General features: G+C 42.2%; 1 protein-coding gene across 1 annotated transcript; it reads left to right on the forward strand.

The window, feature by feature from the left end:
• The first annotated feature begins 1720 nt into the window (after positions 1 to 1720).
• On the forward strand, positions 1721 to 25805 carry xpo6 (exportin 6). Its single transcript, XM_080009073.1, has 25 exons — positions 1721 to 1839; positions 2190 to 2421; positions 3355 to 3445; positions 6325 to 6437; positions 7634 to 7831; positions 8469 to 8628; positions 8788 to 8865; positions 10072 to 10591; positions 11395 to 11521; positions 11643 to 11752; positions 12642 to 12750; positions 13423 to 13515; positions 13720 to 13789; positions 14308 to 14467; positions 14911 to 15003; positions 15686 to 15830; positions 16976 to 17122; positions 17704 to 17893; positions 18476 to 18631; positions 18929 to 19043; positions 22632 to 22803; positions 23180 to 23341; positions 23925 to 24023; positions 24301 to 24531; positions 24978 to 25805. Exons 2-25 carry the CDS (start codon positions 2419 to 2421, stop codon positions 25077 to 25079), a joined length of 3444 nt encoding a protein of 1147 aa, XP_079865199.1. The 5' UTR covers positions 1721 to 1839; positions 2190 to 2418; the 3' UTR covers positions 25080 to 25805.
• The last annotated feature ends 2193 nt before the right edge of the window (positions 25806 to 27998 follow it).

Raw genomic sequence — 27998 nt, forward strand, 5'->3', positions numbered from 1 at the left:
ATGCCTTTTCCTTTGCCTTTGCCACTTCTCTTTTTGCCTTGCACCGCATAAGCTTGTACTCCTGTCTACTTTCTTCCTCTCTCTGACCATCCCGTTTCTTCTTCGCCAACCTCTGCTGCTCTATGCGCTCCTGTACTTCCTCATTCCACCACCAAGAGTCCTTGTCTTCCTTCCTCTTCCTGCATGATACACAGAGTGCCTTCTTGGCCATCTCCCTCATCACTTCTGCAGTTGTTTCCCAGTCATCTGGTAACCGTTCATTCCCACCTATTGCCTGCCTTACCTCTTTCCTAAAACGCATTCAACACTCCTCCTTTTTCAACTTCCACCACTTTATCTTTGGCTCTTCTTTAACTCCCTTCCTCTTCTTGGCCTCCAGAGTCATCCTACAGACCGCCATCCGATGCTGCCTAGCAACACACTCCCCTACCACCACTTTGCTGTCACTAATCTCTTTCAGATTGCACCTCCTGCATTAGACGTAGTCCGCCTGTGTGCACCTTCGTCCACTCTTGAATGTCACCCTGTGTTCCTCCCTCTTTTTGAAATACGTATTCACAACAGCCAATTCCATCCTTTTGGCGAAATCCAACACCCTCTGTCCTTCCACATTCCTCCCCTTGACACCATACCTACCCATCACCCTCTCGTCACCTACGTCTCTGATCCCTTCTCCAACATGCCCATTGAGATCTGCTCCAACGACCACTCACTCTATCCTTGGGGACGCTCTCCACCACTACATCCAACTCACTAAAGAATTCTTACTTCTCTTCCATCTCACACCCAACTTGGGGAGCATATGCACTGACCACATTCATTATCACCCCATCAACTTCCACCTTCATGCTCATCACTCTGTCCGACACTCTCGTCACCTCCAAAACACTCTTGACATATTCTTCCTTCAAGACTATCCCTACCCCATTTCTCCTGCCACCCACTCCATGGTAGAACAATTTGCACCGGGCTCCAATACTCCGGGCCTCACTCCCCTTCCACCTGGTCTCTTGTACACATAGTACCTTCCTTCTCTCCATCATGTCAGCCAGATCTCTCTCTTTACCCTTCACAGTGCCAACGTTCAAAGTTCCCCTCCTGCTGCCCTCCGGACACGCCTTCCCCCTCTTCCTCTTCCTCTTCCGCCGACAGCAACACAATGTCCGCCGGCACCCTGTTGGCTAACGGCACCAGTGGCGGTCGTTCTTCACCCGGGCCTCGACCGATCCGGTATGGAAATCGGATTCGTTGTCGGCATGTTTGATTTGGCACGGTTTTTACGCCGGATGCCCTTCCTGACCCAACCCTCTCTATTCATCCGGGCCTGGGACCGACGCTGATGATACACTGGCTTGTGCACCCCCAGTGGGTAGATTATAACAATATAATGTACTATAACAATAACAACAATACAATATATATAGTATTGCGAAACAATGATTAATGATATAAATAATAAACAATAATATAATTATTGTATAAAATTATATTCTATTCAAATGAAAATTTTGAAATACGTTTTAAATACTTTCTAACACCTACTATTTTAATACTTTAATATGTAATTGTGAGGAGACTCTAATCTCTTTCCAAGTGTGTGTGCGTGCGCGCGGGCGCGCGCACGCCATTGCCGTGCGGTTTTGTGTCGTAAAGAGGAAGTTTTGCGCCCAGGGAGCTGAAGCAACGAGCCGCAGCCCGGAGCTTCACCGTAGCCGCCCTGAAAGAAGCGGCGGCAGCAGCAGCAGCAGCAGCAGCGGCGGCGGGCGCTCGCCGTGTCGTTCACCCAGGCGGAGCTCCGCGCACCAGGGCTTTTGACACGCGCGTCTAATCGCAGCGTTAGTAAGTCGTTTCGTGGGAGCCCCGAGTCGGAAAGGGACGCTCCGTGTCTGCATTTGACAGCTAACGCGTCGGCTCCAGCGCAGCTAGCGATGTGCTAACGTTAACCGGATGCTAGCAGGGTAGCACGCTAACCTGATTTCCCACCGTTACCTTTGTGTGTGTGTGTGTGTGTGCGTGTGTGTGTGTGTGTGTGTGTGTGTGTGTGTGTGTGTGTGTGCGCGCGTGCGTGTGTGTGAGAGCGCGTGCGTATGTATCTGCGTGCGTGCGTGCGTGCGTTTTAACCATGCGGGTGCGCAGGTTTAGCTAGGAAACCAGCGCGACTCGTGGGTCTTTGCGGTTGTGCTTTTCAGCCCCAGCGAGCCGGTGACACCGCGGTGTCATGTCGAGCGGCGGTAGCCGGCGACGTTAACGCCGCGAGCGCCAGTGCCCCAAGTGCTAACGGCTAACTGCGTGCGGAGCGGACCATGAACCCCGGCTGGCCGGCAGCCCCTCAGCTAGCCGGGTAGGAGGCAGGGATCTGCTTTTCTACCGCGTCCGCTAAAGACCGCTTGGCTGGGAGGAGGCGAACGAAGCCAAAACATGGTGAGTATTGGCTACAAAAGTCACGGCATAATGAGTTCGCGTCCTACGCAGACGGCTGCAGCTCTCGCGGTTCAGGCCAACGTTTCTATTATTATACTGCAACCGTACCTTTATTATGCCCGCATTTATAAATCGTATTGATCAAGGCCTTTTTAATTCGAGAGCCACATAACGGTTTGGGGGATGCAGGCGGATCGTGTTCCGGGGTTGAGCGGCTCGCCAAGGCACCTCAGGGCTGTGCAGACGCCCATTTGGCGTAAGGCGAATATTTGTGTTGAGTAATGTTTTGCTTCTGCAAGTTGCGGCTTATTTGAGGAATTCAGAGTCTGCAGCCGCCGGCGGTGGCTGAGCAGGGCTCCTACCCAGTACCGTGACGGGTCAAATCCGTGATCAGCACCGCACCAGATGCATTGTACTGTGGTGGTGTTGGGTGTTTTGTTCGCCGACTGTCCAAATATCTTTGCAGGCCTGCGTTGTGGGGTAAAATCACATTCCAGTTAGTTACGGGTGCTGGGTTGCGATGCTTTAAGCTGACTGTACTTGTGTTCTCTGGCACTCCTGACATCAACAAATTCTGAGATAGACGAACGCGGTTAAATCGGTGCAAAATTCGCTCCTGACTTTGTTTCAAACACAGTAGCTGAGCTGTCCAAACAAGCATGCACACAAGCCTGCAGAGGACTCCGCTTCATCTATCTATCTATCTATCTATCTATCTATCGCTTTATTATATTCTCATTAAATCTAAATTGAAATGGTGGTTTCTTTCTTTGATTTCTAAGGGTTTTCTGTGTGTTTGACATATAATGCGTTGAAACCTAGAATGTCAATCGGCAATGCGTGCTTTAGACATTGCACATTCTGAAGTACATGTAAAATTTTTGTTTATAACGCTCTTTTAAACATTGTGCTTAATGTCCCTCTGATCCCCAGGCGTCAGAAGAGGCCTCGTTACGTGCACTGGAGAGCCTGATGACGGAGTTCTTCCATAGCTGCACAACCAACGAGCGAAAGAGAGAGATAGGTGAGCACCGCCAACATATAAACAAACCCCTTGTTACGAGACGCAAAGTCCAAAAATTGTTTTATTTATTTACATTATTGTTTCATTTTTCTCTGTTAAATTTTAATCCATCATAAAACAATCATGCAGGGAGAAGTCGCTCACTATATTCCTCCGCTGCCTAAAATGTCCCAAATCTACGGAGCTGGAAGGTCACATGGTGAACCAAGCCAAATTTTAGAAATTAATCAAATGTAAATTTCAACTGTGTTTCATCAGATGCCACTGGTTTAAAAAGGACCTTCCTGGGTGCGATGGCAACGAAAATGTTCCCAAATAGTTAGGCTCTGATAGCATTTTGGTATTTAAAGGGGACCTTTTATGAAAAAGGTTTTTTTGTGAGTTGCGTATTTCAGAAAAACACGTCATCAGCGAGTCGTTCAGATTTTTGTCTCAGTACTAGGTCACATTGAGACACATTCAAATTAGAACCCCCCCATCTAATTAACTCCACCCATGGCTGGAGCGCCACCGGACCCGCTATCGTCGAAGCTAAGAGTTAAGCGTGGGAAGTGTTGGCTGGCTGCAGGAATCACCATGAATCTTTTAAAAGAAAGAGGAATTAACACCAACTGTCCGTGAAGAAATGCAGCTGATGGAATGGATGGAAATGCGGTAGAAAGACTGTAGACTGCGGCGATGCTCTGTACTGTACTCTGTACTGTGTTTCTCCACACAAACAATACATGCATACAAATATCGAACAAAAATATATATATATATAATTTTTCCATGAAACAAAAAATCCCTGGTGTGGTGTCCCGGATGCGGTGTCCTGGTGCGAAGTCGGGAACTAAAGTCGGAACAAACTTTCAAATTGGGCCTTGTAGATCTAATATGAGTGCTTATTTCTCTTCAAATTTGTTCAGAAACAGATTTGGGTGGACTGATAAGGTGAAGTCAGTCTTCGGAGTAAGTACGAGACCCGGAAGCCAGGCTTAAACGCCATTGGCTTACAGAACCTGAAAATTGTGCTCAAACCCCATTGGCTCACAGAATTCGGCGCCTTGCGTGGGGGGCTCCACCCCACATAAAGCGGCCTGTCTTGGAACAGGACGGTTTAGAGGCATATTAGAATGGCTGGAATGCATAATCTGTGTGGTATTTTCAGCAAAAAAAAACTTGGAAAACCTGTTTTGGGGACCTCGGAAACTTATATTAACTTGTTGAAAATATGCGTAATAGGTCTCCTTTAAGATGAAAAAGCATTAAAGTCACAGATGCACGTCTTTAACACACTGCATGTTGGCATGTTCAGAATTTTAATGAAAAAATATTATCAATAGGAAACAGTTGCTGGTGGCTTCCTTTGCATTGGACTTTTTGGAATGCAGAGCAGCACTATCGCAGAAGCACCTGTGGACACCTCTGATTGGTTTCTAAGCGGCGGGGTTAATTAGCAAATTGTCGTCTCCACTCAACTGTCCTCAGACCACCTGAGGTTGGGAGATTTTGGGGGGGAAAACTTCAAACTCCACCAGGCGTGGACATAGAAGTGTCTCTTAAAACACATCAGTATGTTTTGCAAGGATTCACAAAAGTGTACATGTTGTTTGAAATACTCGAGGTGGATCACTTTGTGCCAGGTGATCATTTGACATTAATTTAGATTTAAAAACTAAAGTCAAAACATATTTCCACATCTACAGATCATGGCCAAAGTTAAACTGCTTTTCATCCATTCCATTGAACCAGTTTTATCATCAAAGAAGGCTCAGTTCATGTCTCTTAAAAAAATAAACAAAAAAAAAACCTTGGCATCTTTTCTGGGTCTGTTTAATAACCATCACTTTTCTAGAGTTTTGTGTTTTTGCACTGTTCAAAATGGCCGCCGACTAAGTTATTTCTTCTCCTAAACAGATAACGTTAATGTATCCTTAGATTTCCTGAGTTTCTTCCAGGCGATGCATTTAAAGCCTGGCCCTCACTACATGATATTTCAAATCTTAACAGATGTTGAAATGTGAGAGACCCCACACATCACGACATATCATGATAAAATCTAAGTCTGTGGAGAGCAACGATTATTTTCCCAAGCCGCACACCACACACTAACAGATTCCGTTCACCCACAACCAGAGTCTCAGCGTCCCGACTCTCAAAGCCGGTAATCACACGCAATCAAACGTGACTTGAGAGTAAACAAACATGGAGGATGACGGGCTAGAACTAGCGATGCTATTTTTCGCAGTATTTCTTACAACAAATCCAAAAGGAGAAAACAGTGGATGAAGTCATGGAGAGGGCGTAAACATGGACTTCACATGTACTTTATGCTTTGCAGGGTTTGCATTTGCCGCCATGGCTGCTGTTTACCGTTTCAGTCAGCTTGGCTCACAGTTGGCTCTCGGTCTTTCCCATGTGACGATCCACAGCCCGCGTCCCCGGGGTACCCCCCCCCCCACACACTACGGGATATCGGATCTTAAATATATTAAATATGTTTAATATTTAAGATTTGCGATTGTGCCGCCAGGATGGACTTTTGAGAAGATCAGGAAAGTGAAAAATACTAGTAGCATACCTCATACCACAGGAAAACCTGGAAATATAATCTTTAGAATCATCATTAAAATCTTGACTTTGCTCACAGTTGTCGGAAGTGGGTAATCGGGGCCCAAAATCTGCTTTATTATCTTGTAGTGTGTACCTTGCGTAATGTGTGACTTAGTGATTGCAGAAACCATTTTGTTCCAATGTTTCATCACAGTCTTGTAGTTATGTAGGTAGCTAATCTGCATTGTTTGAGCTTTGATGTGACATTAGTTCTAGCATGTGCACCAGTGAGTATTTTTTGTGCATGTCTCATGATGACGAGGTCGGCTTCCCTTTCTCTGCAGAAGAGCTGTTGAATAACTTCGCTCAGCAGACTGGAGCCTGGCGCCACTGCTTGTTCTTCCTCTCCAACACTCGGAACGAGTACGTCATGATGTACAGCCTCACAGTGTTTGAGGTAAGCCCCCCATGTCAGGCGGAAAGAGGGAGACCTATTTTCATTCAGAAACCACCTTTTTAGAAATGAAACTATTAAGTACGCAGGGGAAGAGACACAAATACAATTTTTATTTAATGATAAAAATCGAAGTGCTTTTAGTTTTGTTTTTTTTTTTTTGTTTTTTTTTTCCTCTCTCTCTTGGGTGCCATGTCACACCTAAATGACTACCGTATCAACAACAGCGTCTTCAGATGCTATCCTAACCCTTTGTGATTGACAGTTACTGTACTTCCTCAAATATAAAGTAGTCAAATAAAAACCTTTAATAGATGCCGGGTGCTTGGTCTACATGAACAAATACAAGCCTCCCTCAAATAAAGACCACGGTAAAAACAGGTCGGAGCTGTTCCGGTGCGGGGCTCCGCTCTTAAATGAAATGCTGTGTTTAATTGAAGATGTATTTAATTTACTTTATTTTCTACCGCTACGTACCAGAACACTTCTCGGGGCAAATGCCCTGCTCTTGAGCACTGCCACTCTCAAGTGCTCCAAGCAGGAAGTGGCGCGTTCAAGGCAAGCTTGAAAAACTGTAATTCTCCCGTCGGCTACCACAAGTGCAATTTTTAGGATAACTACTAGCTCTCTTTTTTTTCCACCATACATGTCTTTGTTTGCATGGCATGGCAGCCAGATGGAAGTTTGATTTAAAATTCATACTAAAATATGATCAAATAAATGTATTAAACAAAGGGAATTTGATATAAAAGCCTTCCTCTAATATAAGCCTGCTTCTAATAAAGGCCTGGCACCCCCTGCAGTTGAGTTAAATAAAGGCCCCGATCACTATTTGAGGAAATACAGTATGTAAGTATCGCAGGTCCACCCACCCCCAGTTCAGGAAAAAAGCTTCTGATTTTATACACACATAGAGTTCAGGAAAAAATGGAATGGATGGAATAATACCATCTGAAACTTGTACTTTACGTTCATATTTACACACATTAACACATAGTCAACATACCACCTTAACTGAGGCCTCACACCCTTATCTGGGCGTCTACCTTCTGTGGTTTGAGGCCAGCGTAGAACAGAGTGAAATATAACTTTTATTTAATAGAATTTGCATATGCATTTTATAACATAAGTGTCTCCTGAAATAAGATAACTTTCTAGGAAACACAGCTGCAGTGACATTTGTGCTTTCTAACTTTCAGAACCTGGTGAATAAGATGTGGCTGGGCGTGGCTTCACAAGACAAGATGGAGATCCGCAGCTGTTTGCCCAAGCTGCTGCTGGCCCAACACAAAGCCATGCCCTACTTCATCCGCAACAAACTCTGCAAAGTCATCGTGGACATTGGTCGCCAAGACTGGCCAATGTTCTACCATGACTTCTTTACCAACACCCTTCAGGTAATCGGTTTTACATATTTATTGCCTTTATTATGTAAGACTATCTTGGCAGGAATCTTGGTAATGCCATTTGAGGCAGGGTTCTGCTTTAGTGTGCGACATGCTTTAAGCAAATATGTAAAGGCGATGCTCTTACAAGCATTGTGGAATTTACCTTGGGGTTGAACAAAATGTTAATGTGTATGACGGTGGTGTTTCATGGATGTATGATTTCCTCCTATAGTACAAATAAGTATAAGTGAAGGAAAATATCCAACGTGATCGGAAAAAAGAACAGTAAAACGTTTTTGCGACCTCCGTAATGAATTATGTTTTTCTGTGAGAGTTTTACATTATAGCTCGTATCAGGATGCGCAAGTTTGAGAGTAAGGCACTAGCGCCAAGAAGAGGTTTGTGGTGTGAAGTTGTACAAACCACAATACCCAGCGAAAATGTGTTTTAATCATCCAAAAAAAAATGGCTTGGCAGGAAATGGGCAGGTTGTACTTCTGTTCCATACAAATTATATATTGTTTTTAGTTTTTTCTCTTCTTTTTTATGGAAAGTATTGCATCACTTAAAAAAAAAAAAAAAAGCTGTATAGTATATGCATAGTAATGTGCCCATCCATTCTTACACGTTGTTGTTTGATGTGTAGCTGATCCAGTCTCCAGCCCTGGCCTCCCTGGGCTTGGTCTTGTTGAAAACCACATCAGAGGAACTTGCATGTCCCCGTGAAGACCTGAGCGTTGCAAGGAAAGACGAGTTGCGTAAACTGCTGCTCGAACAGGTGCCCACGGTGCTCGGACTACTGACGGGTGAGAATATTAAAATAAATGATTCTGAAAGGCATCAATGCATTTAGGGCTGTTTTTTTGTTGTGGCATGATATATGGCCTTGTCCCACCTGTAAGTCTGGATGGAAGAACATAATGAAAAGAAATAGCATATTATTTAATGTTTTCCTTGCACCGCAGGTATCCTGGAGACCTACTGGAACAAGCACCGTGTCATAGCCTCCACCCCCCCTCCCTCGCCGACCTCAGGAGAGAGTGGTGAGCTTGTTAACAATTATTACAACCCATGAAAATGGAAAAGCCTTCCTGATAATGGCTAACTGTGGAAGTGTGCGTGGGCGCAGCGTGTGGGCGTGGCGTGGAGCGTGGTTTTTCACCAGCTACACTGGTGAAAATGGGGCGAAGCGTCCCAGACACATCAATGTTGTCGTAGAGAGAGGAGGAGTTATTGGAAACCACAGCGATTTAAATCTTTTGAACAGTTTGATTATACGTTTTATGTGTGTTATGCTTTTATTAGTTATTGTGTGAAAAATAGAAAACAATCTTTGTGGTTTCTGCTTGATTTCTGCTGCTTTAAAAATAACAATACAACATGTTGATCTTGTTTAGACTCACAATATGTCCTATGATATTTCTGCATATACTTAAAGTATTGCAGTTATCCAGTTAAAGGGTCTAAACAAATGTTTTTATAGTAGTGCCATAAATGCTTCCATAAGTAACTTTTAATATAATAGCTATGTCAGCTACAACTGTTATTGTTGAAATTGGGCAGTGGGACATGTTTGTACTGATTTGCATTACTGCTACTGTAACATATGTTTGTTCTAAAATAGAGAAATGCCGCGCGACTGACGTGGCCAGTGTAGCTCCAACGGAGGATTAACATGGATTTAATAGGAAGCGTGCACTTACGACACACCGCGCCCGTAAGCTGCGCCAACGTGCCTGGTTCTACTTCTACCGTAAAGCATGCCGGTTGTGTAGTGTTTGAAGCTGAATAAGAGCCCAGATAAATCAATAATCATTCAAACCTTGGGCTGTGCGATATTGACTAAATCAAATATCTCTGTATTTTCTTTCCCCAATGTTGATCCTTTGATGACATTTGGGGATCACTGTTGGTCCTTTCATTAGATACTCAAACACAAGAAACAATCATTAGTAGTGTGTATATTTTGACCAAGCAGGTGGAGACGTTGATTAGAACAGTCTATAAGGTTCAGAAAACGATATCGCGTTATAACGATAACCAAAATCACTGACTATATCTAGCTTCATATCATGATATTGATATTATAATGATATATCACCCAGCCCTAACATTTTATTGAAGATGTTTGTAGTGTTTTTCGAGGCTGAGGGTCTCTACACAGCACACGTTAAATGGGGAAATGAAAGTGACCCTTTTAAAAATTTTTATTATTTGCTAACCAAGCTGTGTTTTGCCTCCCCACACAGTGGAGTTGCTGGGCAGCTTGTTTCAGGGCAGCCAGTCCTCCAAGTTGCTCAGCCAGCCTGTGGTGGAACTGGACAATGAAAATCAGCAGCTCTGCTGCCTGGTCCTGGAGTGTCTGGCTCATCTGTTCAGCTGGATCCCACTGTCGACCAGCATCACACCCACCCTGCTAGCTTCCATTTTCCATTTTGCCCGTTTTGGTTGTGACCTTCAGACTAAGGCCAAGACCGGCCCCTTCATCTCGTCCAACGGCCAGCCAAACCCTGGGACAGAGGCCCCGATGTCTAACGGTGGAGGGCGGAACATGCAGCAGGGTGGGGAGGGGATCAAGGTGGACCGGGCCCGTCTGGGCGTGCTGGCCATGACGTGTGTTAACGAACTGGTGTCGAAGAACTGCGTGCCGCTGGACTTTGAGGAGTATCTTCTGCGCATGTTCCAGCAGACCTTCTTCCTTCTGCAGAAGCTGACGCGAGAGAACAATGCTCACACTGTCAAGAGCCGTTTACAGGAACTCGATGAGAGGTATACAAATAAAGTTATTATTTTTATTATGGCCGAGAAGTCGTTTTCTGCTTCCACTGAGGATCCACCGACGCCACCATTGGTGTGACACCGAGCCAAAATGAGGTATTGGATCATATTCAATCCCCAAGTTACTGACAACACAACAGTATCAACTTTGGATGCTGTAGTATCACCAGTCAATTCTGCAGTACATGATGCACTGCACAACTGTCAAATGGCACAGTTGGACCCGGGTGATGGGTGTTAGATTTCCTTCTGAATACCACTCTCTTAATGTAGGCAGAACTTCTCTATGTCCCAGTTGTCAGTTTACAAGGGCCACTAACAGCATTTATGAAGTAATATTTACATTTCAAGATCTATATATTCGGATATTAAAGAAATGTAATTTTTTCTGCCTTTTTCCACGCATAGCTGACTCCATGATAGATGCATAATGTTACTATGTATAATATCCATCTAACAAAGATGGATATTATACATATTAACATTATGCGCTATTGACCTCTACAGTTGAACAGCTCAGGAAAATGAATCGATCAAATAAGAACTCATTGTTAGACAATGGAATTCTGAGTCTGTCTTGGCAGTGGAAAAATGATGTGTCAATCACAAGTCACCTGTCTGCACTATTTGCTTTTTATTTTGGGGCTCCTGTCCTTTGACTGGAGAACATCACCTCGTATTAGATTATCAACAACTCCTGCGTGCTTTAGTATATTTATATTAGCATATTTAGTATATTCATATTTTTATTTTCATTTTATTTATTTATTTATTTATTATATATTTTTTTGCAGTTACCTGGAGAAGTTCACAGATTTTCTGCGACTGTTTGTCAGTGTTCACCTGAGGCGGATCGAGTCGAGTCCTCAGTTCCCTATAGTAGAGTTTCTAGCCTTGCTGTTCAAGTACACCTTCAACCAGGTATGTACTTAAATGTATATAAACCAAATTCATGTGCTTTTAAAGCATAATTCACTGGTTGAATTCCTCACTTGGCATTGGTTGATTATGTTAACCACTTATATTTTGTGTTGTTTTCCAGCCCACCCATGAAGGTTACTTTGCCTGTTTGGATATATGGACTGTCTTCTTGGATTTCTTAACAACCAAGATCAAAAGCAGACTGGCTGACAGAGAAAGTGTTTTAAATAGGTTAGCTTAAGATTTTTGTAGTTCCTATTTTATATACCTTTTTTTTTTTTAACAATCTGTATTAAAACGTTTACGTCCCCGTCCCCCCCACGCTTGCTTCTTACCTTTCCCAAAGAGTATGTTGTGTTTTGGGTAAATTGCTGTCAATAGCAGAGAAGCGGCATTTCTGCAGCGTCAGTGTGATTACACTTTTTCTTTAATAAGGAAGTAAGCATGGCCGCCACAGCAGTGAGTGCAACATTGGGGTTTTTTGTAGATTGGGCTTGTTTACTTCTTTTACTTGTTTAGCTAAAGATCATTATATGTACAAGACAGTTGTTAAATTACTGTAGTCAAACATAACACTAAACTCACAACTTTATTTTGGTCTTTCATAGCTTTTTAACTTAAACGATTTCAGATATATTTACTTTCTACACTGGTGTAGTTTACCTCTATTATACCAGTTTACAGCTCTGTAGCCAGCTTTTACCACAATGAAGTAGTGAAACTACAAGACTACGAAGTTCATGCAAAAAAGCATATTTCAAGTAAATAATATCTGAAACTAATGACTGAAACGAAAATGTGTTGAGTTCACCTGAAAACATTGAAGCCCAGGGATTGATTGCAAATTTCATCATTGTCATCTTTCAGTGTTCATCTAAAGTTCTGCCACGGCTGGGAAGTTGCATTTTGCACTGAGCCATAATTGATCTGCTTGTTGTTGGATTATTGTACTTCTGTGTTGGGGTCTGATCCAAAACATCACAAATTAATAAGTTTTTAAACCATCATGGACAAAGTCAACCCTATTATTCTATTTAATGTGGCTTCCTGTAAGGTTATTGATGCTTTATTACTATTGTACGTTTGTCATGGTCTACTGTGTTTCATTTTTTTTTCCCAGGTACAAAGATGCCTTAGTGCTTCTCTTGAGGGAGGTTCTGAACAGAATACAGTTCAGGTATAATCAAGCCCAACTGGAGGAGCTGGATGATGAGACTCTGGATGATGATGTAAGGAGGACTGTTGTACTCAGTTTAAGCAAGCAACATTTACTGATGCTGCATGTGGGGGGTGGAAGAGGGCCGCGGACAGTTGTCACTGACTAAATTTAAAAGAGCCAACTCTATTGTAGAGATCTCTGTTGATAAGAGGCAGTTTAGGCCATATTTCATACTTAAATTCTCTCACATACTCTCTGTCATGCGCTGTCGTACTCTCTGGTACGCGCTGTCGTACGCGCTGTCACTCTCCCACATACTATCATATTCTCCCACATACTATCATGTGAGCCCAATAATTGTATTAATTAGCAATTATTATGATGATGTGTGTGTGAGAGAAGTTGAGTATGAAATATGGCCTAAACAGCCTCTCATACTATTGCCATAATTTGAATCACTAAAGTAAAACAATATGTATTAATAAAATATCGTCATTATTTTATTGAGTCTGAATATAAGCATTATAAATGAACCGTAAACATGTCAATGTTTTCCATACAAATTTGCCTGTATATAATTTTTGTATGCATATCATCCATATTGTGTATCTATATTTTATATAGCTGCTGTATTGCCCTTTATTTTCTAGGTTCAGAGTGTTGTCAAGCACAATTTGCACACATTACCCGTTTTACCTCAATCAAATTAAGTATGATCTTATCTTCCATCTGGTAACCATAGCAACAAACCGAGTGGCAACGGTATCTACGTCAGAGTCTGGAAGTGGTAGCTAAGGTGATGGAACTGCTTCCATCCCATGCATTCTCTACTTTGGTAAGAAAGTACCAATTGTGTTCACATTTCAATATATTGAATCCATTAACAGTTAATTATGCTTTATATTATATATAATATTTACCAAGGTAACTGAATTGACTTGGAGTATTTAGTATTTTAGCTATTTGTGAGATTTGTGATGGTTGGCTAATCGAGCTGTTTCGCCCCTTTGACTTTAAGATTTATTTTTCCTTTTTAAAGTTTCCCGTTCTTCAGGGGAATTTGGATGTGTATCTGGGGCTTCAGCAGTTCATCACCACAACTGGCACAAGTATGTAACAACTTTCCTGAAGATATGATTTTTTATTTTTATAGAATAAACAGATTTCAAAAACATAACTTATCGATAGACTTCCAATAGCACAACTGTCATGTTGTTCCATTCAGCTTAAAGCTGTTAATGTAGTGATTCACACCTTTTCCATATTAAGGACCCTGAATTTGACACCCATTTGTCCACGGATCCCATTTGATATGATTGCCTCTGGGATCCCAATCTGAGAGATTTGTTTATTAGATATGATTTAGTCAAATTCCATCCATTCCAGTCTTAACTAAAGACTTAGCGATAACAGTGGAGCTATAATCGAAACAGTCATTAATGTACATTCTGTGATGGTGCCAACGTCTCGTAAATGAAATAATGGAGAAATGTAACCATTAATCATTTTGCCGGGGAGCTCTTGGAACCTCTTCAAGGACCCCTGGGGGTCCCTGGACCCCATGTTGAGACCCACTGAGTGTATGTATGCATGATAATGTGACATCCACTGACTGCCGTCCCCTCAGGTCGGAGGCTAAATATCACTGCAGAAAACGATTGTCGTCGGCTGCACTGTTCTCTAAGGGACCTCAGCTCCCTGCTTCAGGCTGTCGGGCGGCTGGCGGAGTATTTCATCGGGGATGTTTTCGCTGCGCGTTTCAATGACGCCCTGGCTGTTGTGGAGAGGTCAGTGCTACGGCTCTTTCTAGAAAGATCATTTCCATCCAGGGTGTTGCAGATTCATTATATTACATCATAGATGGTCTTCTTAGATGTACGGATGCAATAACTTTGAAAAAGACTAGAGGGGCATACTAGATCAATCCCATAATAATAAGAAACAAACTTGACGCACCAAATACGTTTTTTTTCTATTGTCTGTAATGGATGTTGAGAGAGTAATAAGTTGAAACGTGTCAATAAAAACAAAGTGCTTTATCTCCATATCATTAGATCCACAACATATAAAGAACGTTGTAGGTAATCACATCAGAACAAAGAGACCCATAAAAGCCCACCCTGTCACACGATTGAAGTGCTCAAGAGAAGGGCATCTCATCTCAAACCTGGCGTAAGGACCTCACTTCCAGCACATCTCAACCTGTTTGTTTTTATTTGTATTTCTCAAGGCTGGTTGAGGTCACATGCTACGGCTCTCAGAGCAGCCTGTACGACCTTGAGACTGCGGTGCCTTCTGTCCTCAAGCCAGACCTCATTGACGTGTGAGTATCCACTGTTTGCGGAAATAACGTAACTTGCAGACAGTTGTTTTAAAAAGTTGGCTTTTTGGTTGGTTTAAAGACAATAAATATATTTCATAATCAATTATTGTTTGTTTGTTTATTTATTTATTTGTTTATCTATTCATTTCATTTTATTTTATTTATTTTGTTACGAGACCCTGATGAGCTTTAGTTGGTCGCAGTGCAGTTTGGAACCAGATGTCACCCTACTCCCAAATAACTTAGAAATTATGAGAGACCCCAAATTTCCGTGTTCAAGGTGGAACACACTGCGCTCACAATCAGACTAAAAGGCTTAAAGCTGAAATTACTTTTTGCACAGATTTTGCATCCAACTGTTTGTACCGATTTTATCGCTGTGTATGACAATTTTACGACAAAGAATGTTTGCTGCCGATGTCGGATGATAATTAACTGATGAAAAATAGCACGATGGAAAACATTAGATTCCATGTTTTTACTTTTTAATTAATTTATTTGCTCTAAAAACAATCACATCTTCATTTAAAAAGTCATCAAATTGCTTCTTTCATTTTTTTGGACATTAGTTTGTAATTTAATTGTTGTTGAATGTTTTATACAATTCCTTTTAAAATGTATTAAAATGGCTTTTTTTTTTTTTGTGTGTGTTTTTGTTGTTTTTTTGTTACTTTGGTTGCAGCCACGCCCAGGCCCTTGCTGCGTTGCAGGCGTACTCTCATTGGTTGGCCCAGTTCTACAGTGAGGTCCACAGACAAAACCAGAGCCGATTCATTAACCTCATCACGTCTGCAGTAGATGTTAGCAGCCCCCTCATCACTGCTAAGGTAGCTCCTCTCTCACCTCTGCTCCTATTTCACTACCAGGTTGAAAGACAATTCATCAATAAATTAATCTTATCTTATCATTGGATATTTTTCAGGAAATAGAAAACTCAATGTCACTGGTCACAGTCTCTGTCCAAATTCCATGGTCCTAGGGTGGATGCTTTCAACATTTAGTAACTTCAATCACTTCTTGTCAGAAGTAGGGGTGATTCCAAATCGATCGAAATGAGCGTTTGATTTCGAACTTCGAAATCACAAGCGGGTTCGCTATTCTTCCCATATTTTTGTGGGTGATATTCTCCGACACGGTTGCCATATTGGGGGCGCTGAGGGGTCCGGGCCCCTCTGCGTAGTCGACTGTGGCTGGAATTTGGTTTGAAGTTGGGCGACGCTTTGGTCGGCTCCGTGGAGCGGTCCACTGCGGTGCATCCCCCGCCGCACGCCACACCCGCCCACCAGCGCATTTCGCACGCTCCAATATCGCACATAAGGTGGGAGTTGACGACCCACACGATCACGTTTTAGTACAGGAAGTAGTTTGCCTTTGACTGCCAGTGTTCCCCTTTGGCAAAAATAGCATCGTTTTTTTTGCGCTCATTTTGGTGAGTAACTTAAAAGTAGTGTAATAAGTAACTTGTTGTTTATTATTCTAGTTTTATATTTTAAGTCTAGTTTTGATAAAGCTCTTAACTGCTTGGGTGTGTTGTTTAAATATTCTAATAGCCTTGTTATTATTTAGAATTGTTATTATTTAAATAAAAGTTACTTGAGAAACAAGTGTTTTAATTTACAAATCAAGACTCAATAGTGAAACAATGGCATAGCCGTCCTTGCAGGAAGAAAATACATATGTTTAAATTGAGAATCGAAGCGTGACCTTTAAATCTAGAAAAGTCAAATCGTGGCGTTGGACACCCCAAGTCGGAAGTAAATGTGATTTGAATCGTACATTTTGTGCTGTTGTACAGCTCACTCTACTGTGGTATTTTGCATGGTAGATAGAACCTAAACTTAATGTGAATGATCGCTTCATAAGGTCATCTGATTGTTAGTGATTTACCGATTTTCTTTTATGTTAATATTTTAACATTTTGACTATTGAATACTGCTACTATTGCGCAGCACTGATGGTTTTTCTTTTGCAGGTACCTGAAAAGCTGCTCCTCTCAGCTTGCCATCTACTGGTTTCCATGGCGTCCACTGTGCGGCCTGTCTTCCTGGTCACTTTACCTGCTGTGCAGAACGTCTTTAACCTCATCACAGAGAACCACACACACAGACTCCCCCAAGAGGTCAGTGTTGTTTGCTTTTGTTCCAAACATAACGTGTCCCTTTGTCAAAAATAATCAGTTCCCTTCCAAAACAGCGTCATTTTAACATTTAAACTTCCCATCACAAATATAATGTATTTAAACAATATTTTAGTACATGTATTTTTATTTTACTTAATTTTTTACTAAATATATATATATATATATATATATATATATATATATATATATATATATATTACATACTAATGTTTTTTTTAAATATATATTTTTTATTAATTAAAGAAAGGGTACACAGACTTAAACATTGTTTCAATACTTCATAATGTGTTTGATATGAATCATAAATGTTAAAATGACAAACGGCAAATTCTACCTTGGAAGTGTAATTTTAACATTCAAAATGAAACAGTATTTTTGCTTACAACGATCACAAAAAGCTCTGGAATTCTGGATGTGCTGGTCTCCTACATGTGTATGTATGTTTATTGTTTTTTTTTTTTTTTTTTTTTTTTTTTTCCCCTATTCTTTTTTTTATTTTATTTTATTTTTATTTTTTTTGTGCGTGATTTTTCTGTTTTTGTGTGCTTGCGCTTTTCCAGGCTCACCTGCTAGTGTGTAGGGCTTTATCCAACATGCTGTTGCTGCCGTGGCCCAACTTGCCAGAGAGCGAGCAGCAGTGGCAGACGCGCTCCAGCAGCCACGGCAGCCTGGTGGTGGCGCTGACCCGGGACTACTGCACTCTGAGGGGCACGACCAGCCTCCCCCCACGCAGCCCCCAGCTGGACAACAGTAAGTCTGTCTTCGTCTTAAAGCTACGCGGGAGGAGTTTCAATGAAAACAAGCGCGTGCACACACACACACACACACACACACACACACACACACACACACACACACACACACACACAGGTGCGCACACACACACACTTTCTGCTCGTAGGGCCCAAGTTCTTTAGAGGTGAATAACAGAATATCAGCAACATTGATGGCACCACAACTCTGTCATGCGGTTTCGTTTTACACATTTAAAGTGTTAATCCGTAAGATTATGTTGTTTAAAAAAAAATAATAATAATAATAACTCGTAACTTACCGTGTACACTCAAGAAGAGGAGGGGGTGTTCTTTGAAGTTTTGAATAGAATTCTGGGACTTTTAGTGGAATCCACTCAACACAGGCAATGTTAGGGATTGCCGCTTCAAGTCTTTTGTTATTTTCTTCTTATTTTCTTGTTCCTTATTCAGTGGTGCACCTTTACACATTTGTCTCATTTCGTCATTAACATGCATTTCTCTTTCCCCTCACACACATACTGGACTTTAAATGGTTTGGGTCTGACTGATCACTTTTCTCCCTCCCCGACCACTCCAGTGAAAACGGTGCTGCAGCAGACTCTTCCGGTGCTCAGGGATGTAGTGGACAGCATCTCAGGGGAGTCGACCAAGTCACGTCAGATCTGTTACCAGAGTCTTCAGGAGTCTGTCCAGGTGTCCCTGGGCCTCTTCCCAGTATTCATCCAGCAGCCTGGTAAGAAAGTGATCATGATCACAATTATTAAAAGTTGTGTTGTTCTGCAAAGCTGAAAGCAAGTTTAATGCATGTTTGCTCTTGAAAATAATTTAGAATAATTATTTAATGTTCTTCTGTTTCCTTTCTTCTGTGTCAATTTTGTTTTGGTTGTTTTTCTCGGTTAGTTATCCCCTTGTGCGATTTTGTACAAATAAGAGTCGCTTATGAAGGGGTGCTGTTTCTTAACAGCATTCAATGTGAATGAAGCATGTTGCTCGAAGCATGGTCTAACAGGAAGACGCCTCTGTTCCTCAGATGTGACAGATGAGATGTTGAGCTTCTTCTTGACACTGTTTCAAGCCCTGCGAGTCCAAATGGGCGTCCCCTTCACCGGCCAGATCATCCACACCTTCCTAAGCATGTTCACCAGGTAAAGGATCAAGTCACTCCCAGTGACATCTTATGAACCATTGACTAGACTATGAACAATTAAATAAATATGCTTCAAGCTGGACTGAAGTCATCGTACTGATCTTGTTTAGAAGTTGGAAAAACTTTGGGTTCAGTTGGGTTTTTGGAAGCAGCATAGAGAGGAGCAAATGCGTAATGGAAATGCATTGAATGGCTGTTTCTTATAATGTGCCTGCTAAATAGATATGGGAGAATATCTATCAGCAATGTTGCTGCTTAATGTTCTGTGTGAGCTGTGAATACGGCCAATTCGCCGCTCTACGTCTGTGCTTCCGCCATATTGGAGTGGTCAAAATCCTCTATTAAACAAAAACAATGTCTATTGAAAGATGCAGACTTCTCTACAAAATCAACTGTTCATCGATTAATTCAGAAACGATGTTCATGAAATTTGGTTTGTTATAGACATGGGAAATTGAACATGATATTGGTTTCTCATTGGAATTCAGTTACTGGGGTCGGATCTAATCTTATTTTTTCATTCACTACCATGTTTAAACAAAGTAGGTGTCATGCGTGCCTCATATTGCGCTTTCATTTAACAATTGAGTGTTGCTTAAATATTTTATATATTTTAGGATCTTTAACCATTGATCATCTTTTTGTTGTAGGTTGTTTCATCTCCCTTGTCAAATTTTGTGAAACTGACACCACAATGCTGTCAATGAATACATAATTCCTGCTTTTTGCCTTTTTAGGGATATTTTTCTTCTTCAGTGACACAGATATCGTTATGTATTGTAGATGAATTGTCTTGCGATGTATCACGTATGGCAGAATGACTGTGTCGTGGTAGCATCGTTATCCTGGGCAGCGTATTGTGATCGAATCGTCAGTTACTCTCGTGATTCCCACCCCTAATCAGCAGATACTTAAAGTGGAATTATTATGAAAACTCACTTTTCCAGTGCTTGTTCACATGCATTTGGATCTCTGATGGGCCCACAAACACAGTCGGTTTTGACACAAAGTCAAACTGAAACACCCCGCTCAGTTTTTTTTGTACCCTTGTACCTCACAAGGCCCACAGAATTAGAACCGCCCCCATCTTAGTAGCTTTTATTGTACATGTATTATTTTTATTTTCCGAAGTTTACTTGAAACAAATCCCCACGTCCGAGAGTCGCGGTGCGGTGTCCGTGTCTCCCCCAAGCTTGGAGCACGGCAAAGAAAGTCAGAGCAAACTTTAAAATGAGGCCTTGTAGATCTAATATTTGTGATGATTCTGCAACTGGATTGTTTATTTCTCGCCTCATATTTGTTCAGAAACTCACAGAACCCAGAACTTCTGCTCAAACCCCATTTTCTTAGATAACTGGTGCCTCGGGAAGGTGGCTCCTCCCACAAAAAACAGGACGGTATAGAGAGGTATGTTAGAATACCGGCTGTGTTCTGGTCTTGGCGACTTGCACCCAGTGCTGGGTGATTTCAAAATCCAAATATCAATTATCAGATTTGGATAAAATACAATAATAGAAGGTCAAAGAATAGCCATATTTTAGCGGCCGCCACTGGGTTTAGTAGGGAAAAAGAAGACAATAACTGACATTAATTTATATAATCATGGCAGGCAAACAACGTAGCACTTAGTGTTAGTAGTGTTTCAGTGAGTTGCATATTCCACAACAAATTACTTAATTTGGCCTCTAGGAAAAAGGAGAAGAGAGTCCAGATGATGAGCAGGTAGCAGATTTATTTTCTGGGCAAGATATAAATATTCGTGGAGGTACACCAGGTACTCCAAATTAGTCTTTGTTGTTGTTGTTGTCGTCGTTGTTGTTGTTATTATTATTACATAGTCTACTGTGGTAAACTAAGACATCACGATTGTTGCAGTGAAAGGTATTGTCTTCTTTGTTTTAGAGGGATCCTGTGGTGTTTAAGCATACATGAAATTTATTTATTCATGTATATTTATGGGAAAGGTAGATTTTGTTATACATTTTGGAAAAACATTAACATTGGTTTGTCTCTTTATCGGTCTCATCCGTGGTGATTCTCCCTCCCCCTCCTGGAGAAGTAATGATGATTAGATTGTTCTTCAAAGAGGGGGCAAAAAAAAAAAAAAAGAATGGCTAGAATACATAATACAATAGTATTTTCAGCATAAAAGTTCGAGAACATGTTTTAGGGGCCTCAGAGCTATATTAACTTGTGTAAAAAGGAGCATAATAGGTCCGCTTTAACGTATGGGTGACACTGTCCTCTTTGTCACGTCTTAATCCTGTTTTTAATCTGATCTGATCACTTTGTAGAGTAAAATCACTGCTGGCTTGTGCTTAAAGTAGCACAGATGTCAGACCCTTCCACATGGAAGGCCAGCAGTACGCAGGCTCATATTCCAAAGGGGTGGGTTCTACACCGGGTTATATTACTGATTAGAGCTGAGGGGTGAAAACGAAAAATACATCAGCTGGTGTTGTGATTGATTGAAACAAAGTACGTACTCGTGACGCTCTCTGGCCCACAGTGGTGTTTTCTCTAGTTAATATTTACTGTGCAAATCTCCGCGCTATCATCAAGTATGTCACCAGACCCTAAAAACCCCTTTTATGGTATCTTCCTGTTTGCTTGATTGTCAAGGTTTTATTAGTTTGACTTCCAAAGCCCACAAGATTCGACCGAACCTCAGTAACAAATCGATAATGCAACTTAAATAAATAAACCACTCAGATCTTCAAACCCTCTGCGTTGTGATGTCTTGTTGTAAAACACGTGCCACTGGACAATGGCTGTCCAGACCTGTTGAATGTAAAAACTAGAACAAGGCTGTCAGGCTTCCACATATCCTATTGTCATTTGCATTTAGAGTGCCAGTCTGTAAGATTGTTTTACTTAGAAATTCCATATTTGATATTAAAAAATGTCAGTTAACTTAAATTATTAAATGAGATTAGATTGAACTTATTGTCATTGCACAGAGTACAAGTACTGAGGCAACGAAATGCACTCTCTGCATTTGACCATCCTAGTAACTGATGTATCTAGGAGCAGTGGGCTGCCATGTAGCGGCGCCCGGGGAGCAGTTAAGGGGTTGTGTGTAGTCCTCCATGTTCTGTTTCTATTGTTGGTGCCGGGGTCTCATGTTCCAACCAATAATGAAGTGAAAGGCCCCCACAGTGAATTTGATAAACCATTTGAAATAGGAGCAGCACCCTAGGATGGAAAAAAATATATATATCCCTGCCACCTCAAGACTCTTCGGGAAAAACCCTGCGGAGGGGTAGTCAAATGGAACTCTGGTACCTGTAGTTTGATCCACTACAAGTAAACGGGTGGATTGCCACTTTAAACTAAGCTTAAATATTTAATTGTTTATGAAATCTCATTTAACCAATAAGTTTAGTTTACTGTTTGCATAGCCTGTTGTGTCACTGTGTTAAAGTTCAAATGAAACTGTGTGTGTGTGTGTGTGTGTGTGTGTGTGTGTGTGTGTGTGTGTGTGTGTGTGTGTGTGTGTGTGTGTGTGTGTGTGTGTGTGTGTGTGTGTGTGTGTGTGTGTGTGTGTGTGTGTGTGTGTGTGTGTGTGTGCGTGTGTGTGTTGCAGGGAGCAGCTGGCAGCCAGCATCCTGCAGGAGGGCAGCGCGGGGTGTCGGGTGGTGCAGAAGTTCCTGAAGATCCTGCAGGTGGTGGTGCAGGAGCCCGGCCAGGCTTTCAAACCCTTCCTCCCGAGCATCCTCTCCCTCTGCATGGAGCAGGTCTACCCCATTGTGGCCGAGGTCGGTTCCCACCACTCAGGCTCTCCACAAAATCTTTTAGGGTTTCCTTTGTTCGTTGTGATCCAACGTCTCGCTTTATATCAGCGTTGACCCGCTGGTTGTACAAACCTCCCTGCATTACCTTGGAGAGGCTCCCCTCAGTCACTATCAGTCGGATGGCCGATCAAATGAAGGCATTTGCGGTGGGGGCCCGTAGTAAAACCACAAGGAGTATTTCTGCATAATAATAAAAAAATAAAGGCACGATTTTTTTTTTCTTCCCTCAAAAAACACAAAAAACAAAATGTTTAGACTCTGATGATATGAAATTGCTGAAGTTGGACACACGTGGGATCTTTCTCTTTAAAGATGCGTCATTTTCCACTTCCTTTCGCAGCGCTCTTCTCCGGATGTGAAGGCGGAGATGTTTGAGTTACTTTACCAAGTGCTCCACCAGAACTGGAGGTATTTCTTCAAAACCTCCGTCCTGGCGAGCGTTCAGAGAGGAGCAGCGGAAGATACGATGGAGAACGAGGCCCAGTTCACCGCCGCCATGCAGGTGCGTCTTTGCGCTAATACGTTTGATAGCGCGCTTCTGGCTGCCAAGACGAAATGGTCGGCGCATTTCTATTATTTTATATTGATGGAAAATGATCCTTCGTAATTATAACCCCTATGTCAACATTAAGAAAGTGATAGCAACAACTTTGTAAACATACGTGTATTTTCTTTTGGCTGTGGAAACAATTTTGTCCGTGATCTCGACGTGTTATCCTCACTTTATAAACCCACATCAAGGCTCCAGGGTGATTCTTATTTTCAGGATCCGACCTGGTACTGTAACTATATTTAAGAATATGTCTTGGAATAGGTTAGCCGTCTCAGACCTACGGATGTCTAAAGGTCTAGCCCAAATATTGTGGCGATTGAAGAGTTTTATTCACCCCGTAGGATGTTTTGCAGGAAACGAGACGCTGTTTTTTCTGGCTCAAAAGCTGAATTAGTCCCAGGTTCAGTGAGTGCACCTGTCGGTGTGTCGTGCGGCACGCGACGCGGCGCCGCGTTTCAAGTTGCGTGGACGGAAACGAAAGCTGAGCCCAGTGCCAATCGGTTGTCCACATCGTCTCGCCGGTCTTTTCCAGGCTTTCGGGCAGTCCTTCCTTCAGCCGGACATCCACATCTTCAAGCAGAACCTCTGCTACCTGGAGTCTCTGAACAGCAAACACAAACTGTACCACAGAGTAAGTCTGTCCCCGTCCAACCCCGTGAAACTGTGCTGACTTGAGATTTGCTGTTGCTACGGTTGTAACTTCCTCGAAAACTGACAGCTCTAATGTTGTCAGTACTTATTTTCAAGCCCTTACAAGTTGTAAACATGTCATTTTTAACGACGTCGACGTTTGTTTCTCTGGAAACGAGTTGCACGGAGCCTCACTTATCTCTGATTCCGTGCATTCGCAGACGACTCGCTCTCTTTGTCGTCGTTATTATTTGTTTGTCTTTCGCTGCGAACTGCAGAAGCTGTTCCGGACCTCCATGCTGTTCCACTTCATCAACGTGCTCCTGCAAGTGCTTCTGCACAAAAGTCACGACCTCCTCCAGGAAGAGATCACGTTGGCGGTGTACAACATGGCCTCCGTCGACTTTGATGCCTTTTACTCTGCCTTTATGCCTGAGTTTCTTAACGGCTGCCAGGGGGTTGATGCCAACCAGCGAGGTGTCCTCGCACGGAACTTCAAACTTGAACGGGTAAGAAGTGTGGGCATGGGCGTCAAATCCAAGTATCTGCATTTTGAGATATTGATTTATTTTGTTTATTATTATTATTATTATTATATATTTTTTTTATTATATTGTATTAAATTTTTATTTTATTATTATTATGATTTTATTTTATTTTTATCAGAATGGCAAATATCCTATCCTTTAACAAAGCAATTCTGCTGTTGGTCCAGATCTGACATGTATGGGGTGCTACCATATCTGGTTCAACATGAGATCTAATATAAATGCAGTTTCTGCAGAGAGACTGTCTACAGAGAGAGAATCAGTGTCCAATGTCCCACTAAGTTACTTATTAATGTCTGCAACTCAAATTGATCTTCTGCTTCTTTTGCAACTAACCTCCTTTACCAGTAGTTCACTTGTGCTCGTGTTTTTCATTTTTTTTATTTTTTTTCTCTCTCCCCCTCCAGGACTTGCCGTCCTTCACCCAGAGTGTGCACAGGCTGGTGAATGACCTCCGCTATTACAGACTGTGTAACAGTAGTCTACCCACCGGCACCATCAAACTATAGCACAACGTCTGAGCAAACTGCTCCCCTCCTGTGATGATTTTGATTTGAAAGGATTACCTGTGCTAACCACTTTGCTCAACACACTCCCGACCCCGCCCCGCCCCACCCCGGCCTACGGTTTAGCCCAGCTCGTCTTTAGAGGAGTGGGAGGTCACCCAGAAGATAGATGGTCTGCTTGGGCAACTGGAGGCTGAGGATGCTGCTGATGTTTTTCTTTTTTTTCTGCTGTAGACGTTTTATTTTTTAAGAGGGGCCCCTCCTTCACCCATCGATGCCATTGATGACTCTGTGAGAAGAGTGTGAGCTTGGCGTAAAAAACGGACTTAGCTCAGACTTTGAGCCAAACGAGCCGGGCCTTCCACCCCGAGGCCGCCGCAGAATTAAACCTGGGCTGCGATTGAGCACTTTCCAACTCGATTTGAGTTTTTTATCACGTCGGCTTTTATTCATCTTGCCTTCAGTTTTTTTTTTTTCCATCTCCAAAGGAGACAGACTCTTGACTTAATCTCTTTCATATCATTCCATTCTGAAACAGAGAAATCATGCTTGACAAATAAAGTGCTTTTTTTATTAAAACTCAAACATCAGTTAATTTATTATCATGGAATGTGCTCTAACTTATGTTGATGACGGCAACTTTCAGTATTATTTGTGAGAACAATTTTATGTTTGTTTACCTTGATTTTAATCTTTTATCAACTTTTTCAGAGTTCAGTCCCTTTTCTCCAATGGCCTTTTAGATAATTATGGAATTGTACAGCAGTGGTCTTGCAATGCTTTGATCGAGTAAAAATCCTTGCAAATATATGGTCCTTTCTTCTCACCATGAAATATTGATTCAATTGATTCTATACAATGAAATGTAAATTTTTGGTGCTTGGCCCTATCAAGGACGATCTGTTATCAGTGCAAAGGTCTGGCTTATTTAACCTAGCTAAGGCGAGGGGAAGTGCTCTTCACGAGGGAAGGACTTCGGTCGGGGCAAAATTAGGTCATCTGTGTTTGATCAGAGTAACTTTGAATTGTCCAATAACGTGTCAGGGCGTTTTTTGTTTGACTTAAATATGTCAAATGGCATTGCTCCCTAATGAGGGGACACGAAGGAAAAAAAAAAAAAAATTCTCATAGGAGGCATTTCAGATGCTGTTAACGTCCCCATGCAAGTTACCAAAATCTTCTTGTCAAAATCACGGACACTTTAATGTCATTTAGATACAGATCAAAAATAAAAACTATAAAAACACACCGCGCTGTCCTAGAAATAGCACAGGCACACAAGGTGAAATGATGACGGTTGTTTAACAAATATCAGTAATTGCTATTATTCTCTCCTCTGATAGCTCTAGATGTAGTGTAAAAACGGTATATTTCACCAGGACGGGTCAAGAGGTTTAGCTGTCCAGGGTAATGTGCTAGTTTGGGGGTCAGTGACATGGGAGGCAATTAGTGTTCCTTAAACTGACAGTGTTCTACTGCCAGTTAGAATGAAAACACTGGCGTATTGCGTCCCAGCTTTGTTATATCATGGTGTGAAGGTTCTGCTTTCACAGCTCGTTTAACACTAATTTTGGGCGGATATCTTTTATTGCAGTAAGCCAACTAGTGACTGGACGTCAGCTCAGATGTCAACCTGGAAAGTATCATGCCTTTCTATGTGTATATACACGTAGGTGTGTGTTTGTGTGTAGATATTTTTGTAATATAAATTTGTCCGCCAAAAGGTTCTTCATTGTTCTTTGAATGAATGTGGCGTCTCCTGCCAGCATCAGTGAAGGTGCCGTAGTCATGGTGGTTGACCCCCAGCTGCCCGGTGGTCAGGTTGTGAAGACCCCAGTCCTGGTGGTCACCTCGGGTCAGCTGATCTGAATATGAAAGGAAGGTTTTCCACCTGAGCTGTTGCCAGGCTGGTTGTTCTGCCTCCCCTCCCTCCAGATGGAGATGCTGACGGTGCTGCAGGGGGCAGCTCCGTCTAACCGGTGGTACATTGGGGCAATTTGGTTTTGGGCAAATCTACTCGATAATTTGCGGAGAAGCCCCCAAGGAGTGTCAGGTGATAGATGTTTTGTGTTCATAAGAGTTTGGAAAGAAAGGCAGAGAGTAGTTGCACTGCACATCTGCAAATTGGTGATGGCCAGTGTCATAGCAGTAGACGTGCGGTTGTCGCAGTAGGCGTTTGAGTCTGGATCTTAATTTGCCAATGAAAAGAGGCGAGATCGCATTTTCTCCAATTTGCCCAACAAGTCGATTCGGTGAGAGGGCGAGCTAGAGAGTCTAACTTAAACTGAAAATAGTTAGTGAGCACGAAACAAACGTGGGGAACGTCACACTTTGCGTTTCTCTGCCAACACAAGTCATTTTGGAATAGCCGTAGGGTCAAAGGTTTTGGGGATCCACAGTTTGCATTCTTACACTTAAAAACTTCATTGTGATAGAATTAAAACCGAATCAAGCGGACAAACTTGGACAAACCTTTTTTTTTTACTGAGTCAATTTTAGTCTGTTGTTCCCTTGCGTCACTGCTCAATATTGGGTAGCCAGAGACATCTTCATATGGTGTCTTTGTGATGTCACAACCCTCCCCCTGTAAAGCAGGGAGAGTTTTCGGTTTGCACCCAAAAGGGGCACACTATACATTCCTTCTTTGTCGATATAGAAGGAGTCCTCTTCAGCCCGTAGTCTAAAGGGGAGCTTTAACGAAAAACTCACTTTTTCCCAGTGCTTGTGCACATACATTTGGGCCTCTGATGGGCCTACAAACGCACAAACCGAAGTGAAACAAGTCAGTCAGTTTGTTGTGAGCCGTCCGTTTCAGAAAAGGTGTCCTGAAACAACCCGCTCACATTGGCAGCCCAACCCTGCGTCAGGTTGGGCCACAGTAGTATTGGAACCGCCACCCGACCATCTGAGTAACTATACCCC

The sequence above is a fragment of the Zeus faber genome, assembly GCF_960531495.2.
Source record: "Zeus faber genome assembly, chromosome: 11".
NCBI classification, from domain to species: domain Eukaryota; kingdom Metazoa; phylum Chordata; class Actinopteri; order Zeiformes; family Zeidae; genus Zeus; species Zeus faber.

Excerpts from the sequence above, each read along its gene's own strand:
- xpo6 (XM_080009073.1), top strand. Across the intron at positions 6,438-7,633 it reads ACAGCCTCACAGTGTTTGAG|AACCTGGTGAATAAGATGTG; the intron begins GTAAGCCCCCCA and ends TCTAACTTTCAG. Across the intron at positions 11,753-12,641 it reads AGAGAAAGTGTTTTAAATAG|GTACAAAGATGCCTTAGTGC; the intron begins GTTAGCTTAAGA and ends TTTTTTTCCCAG.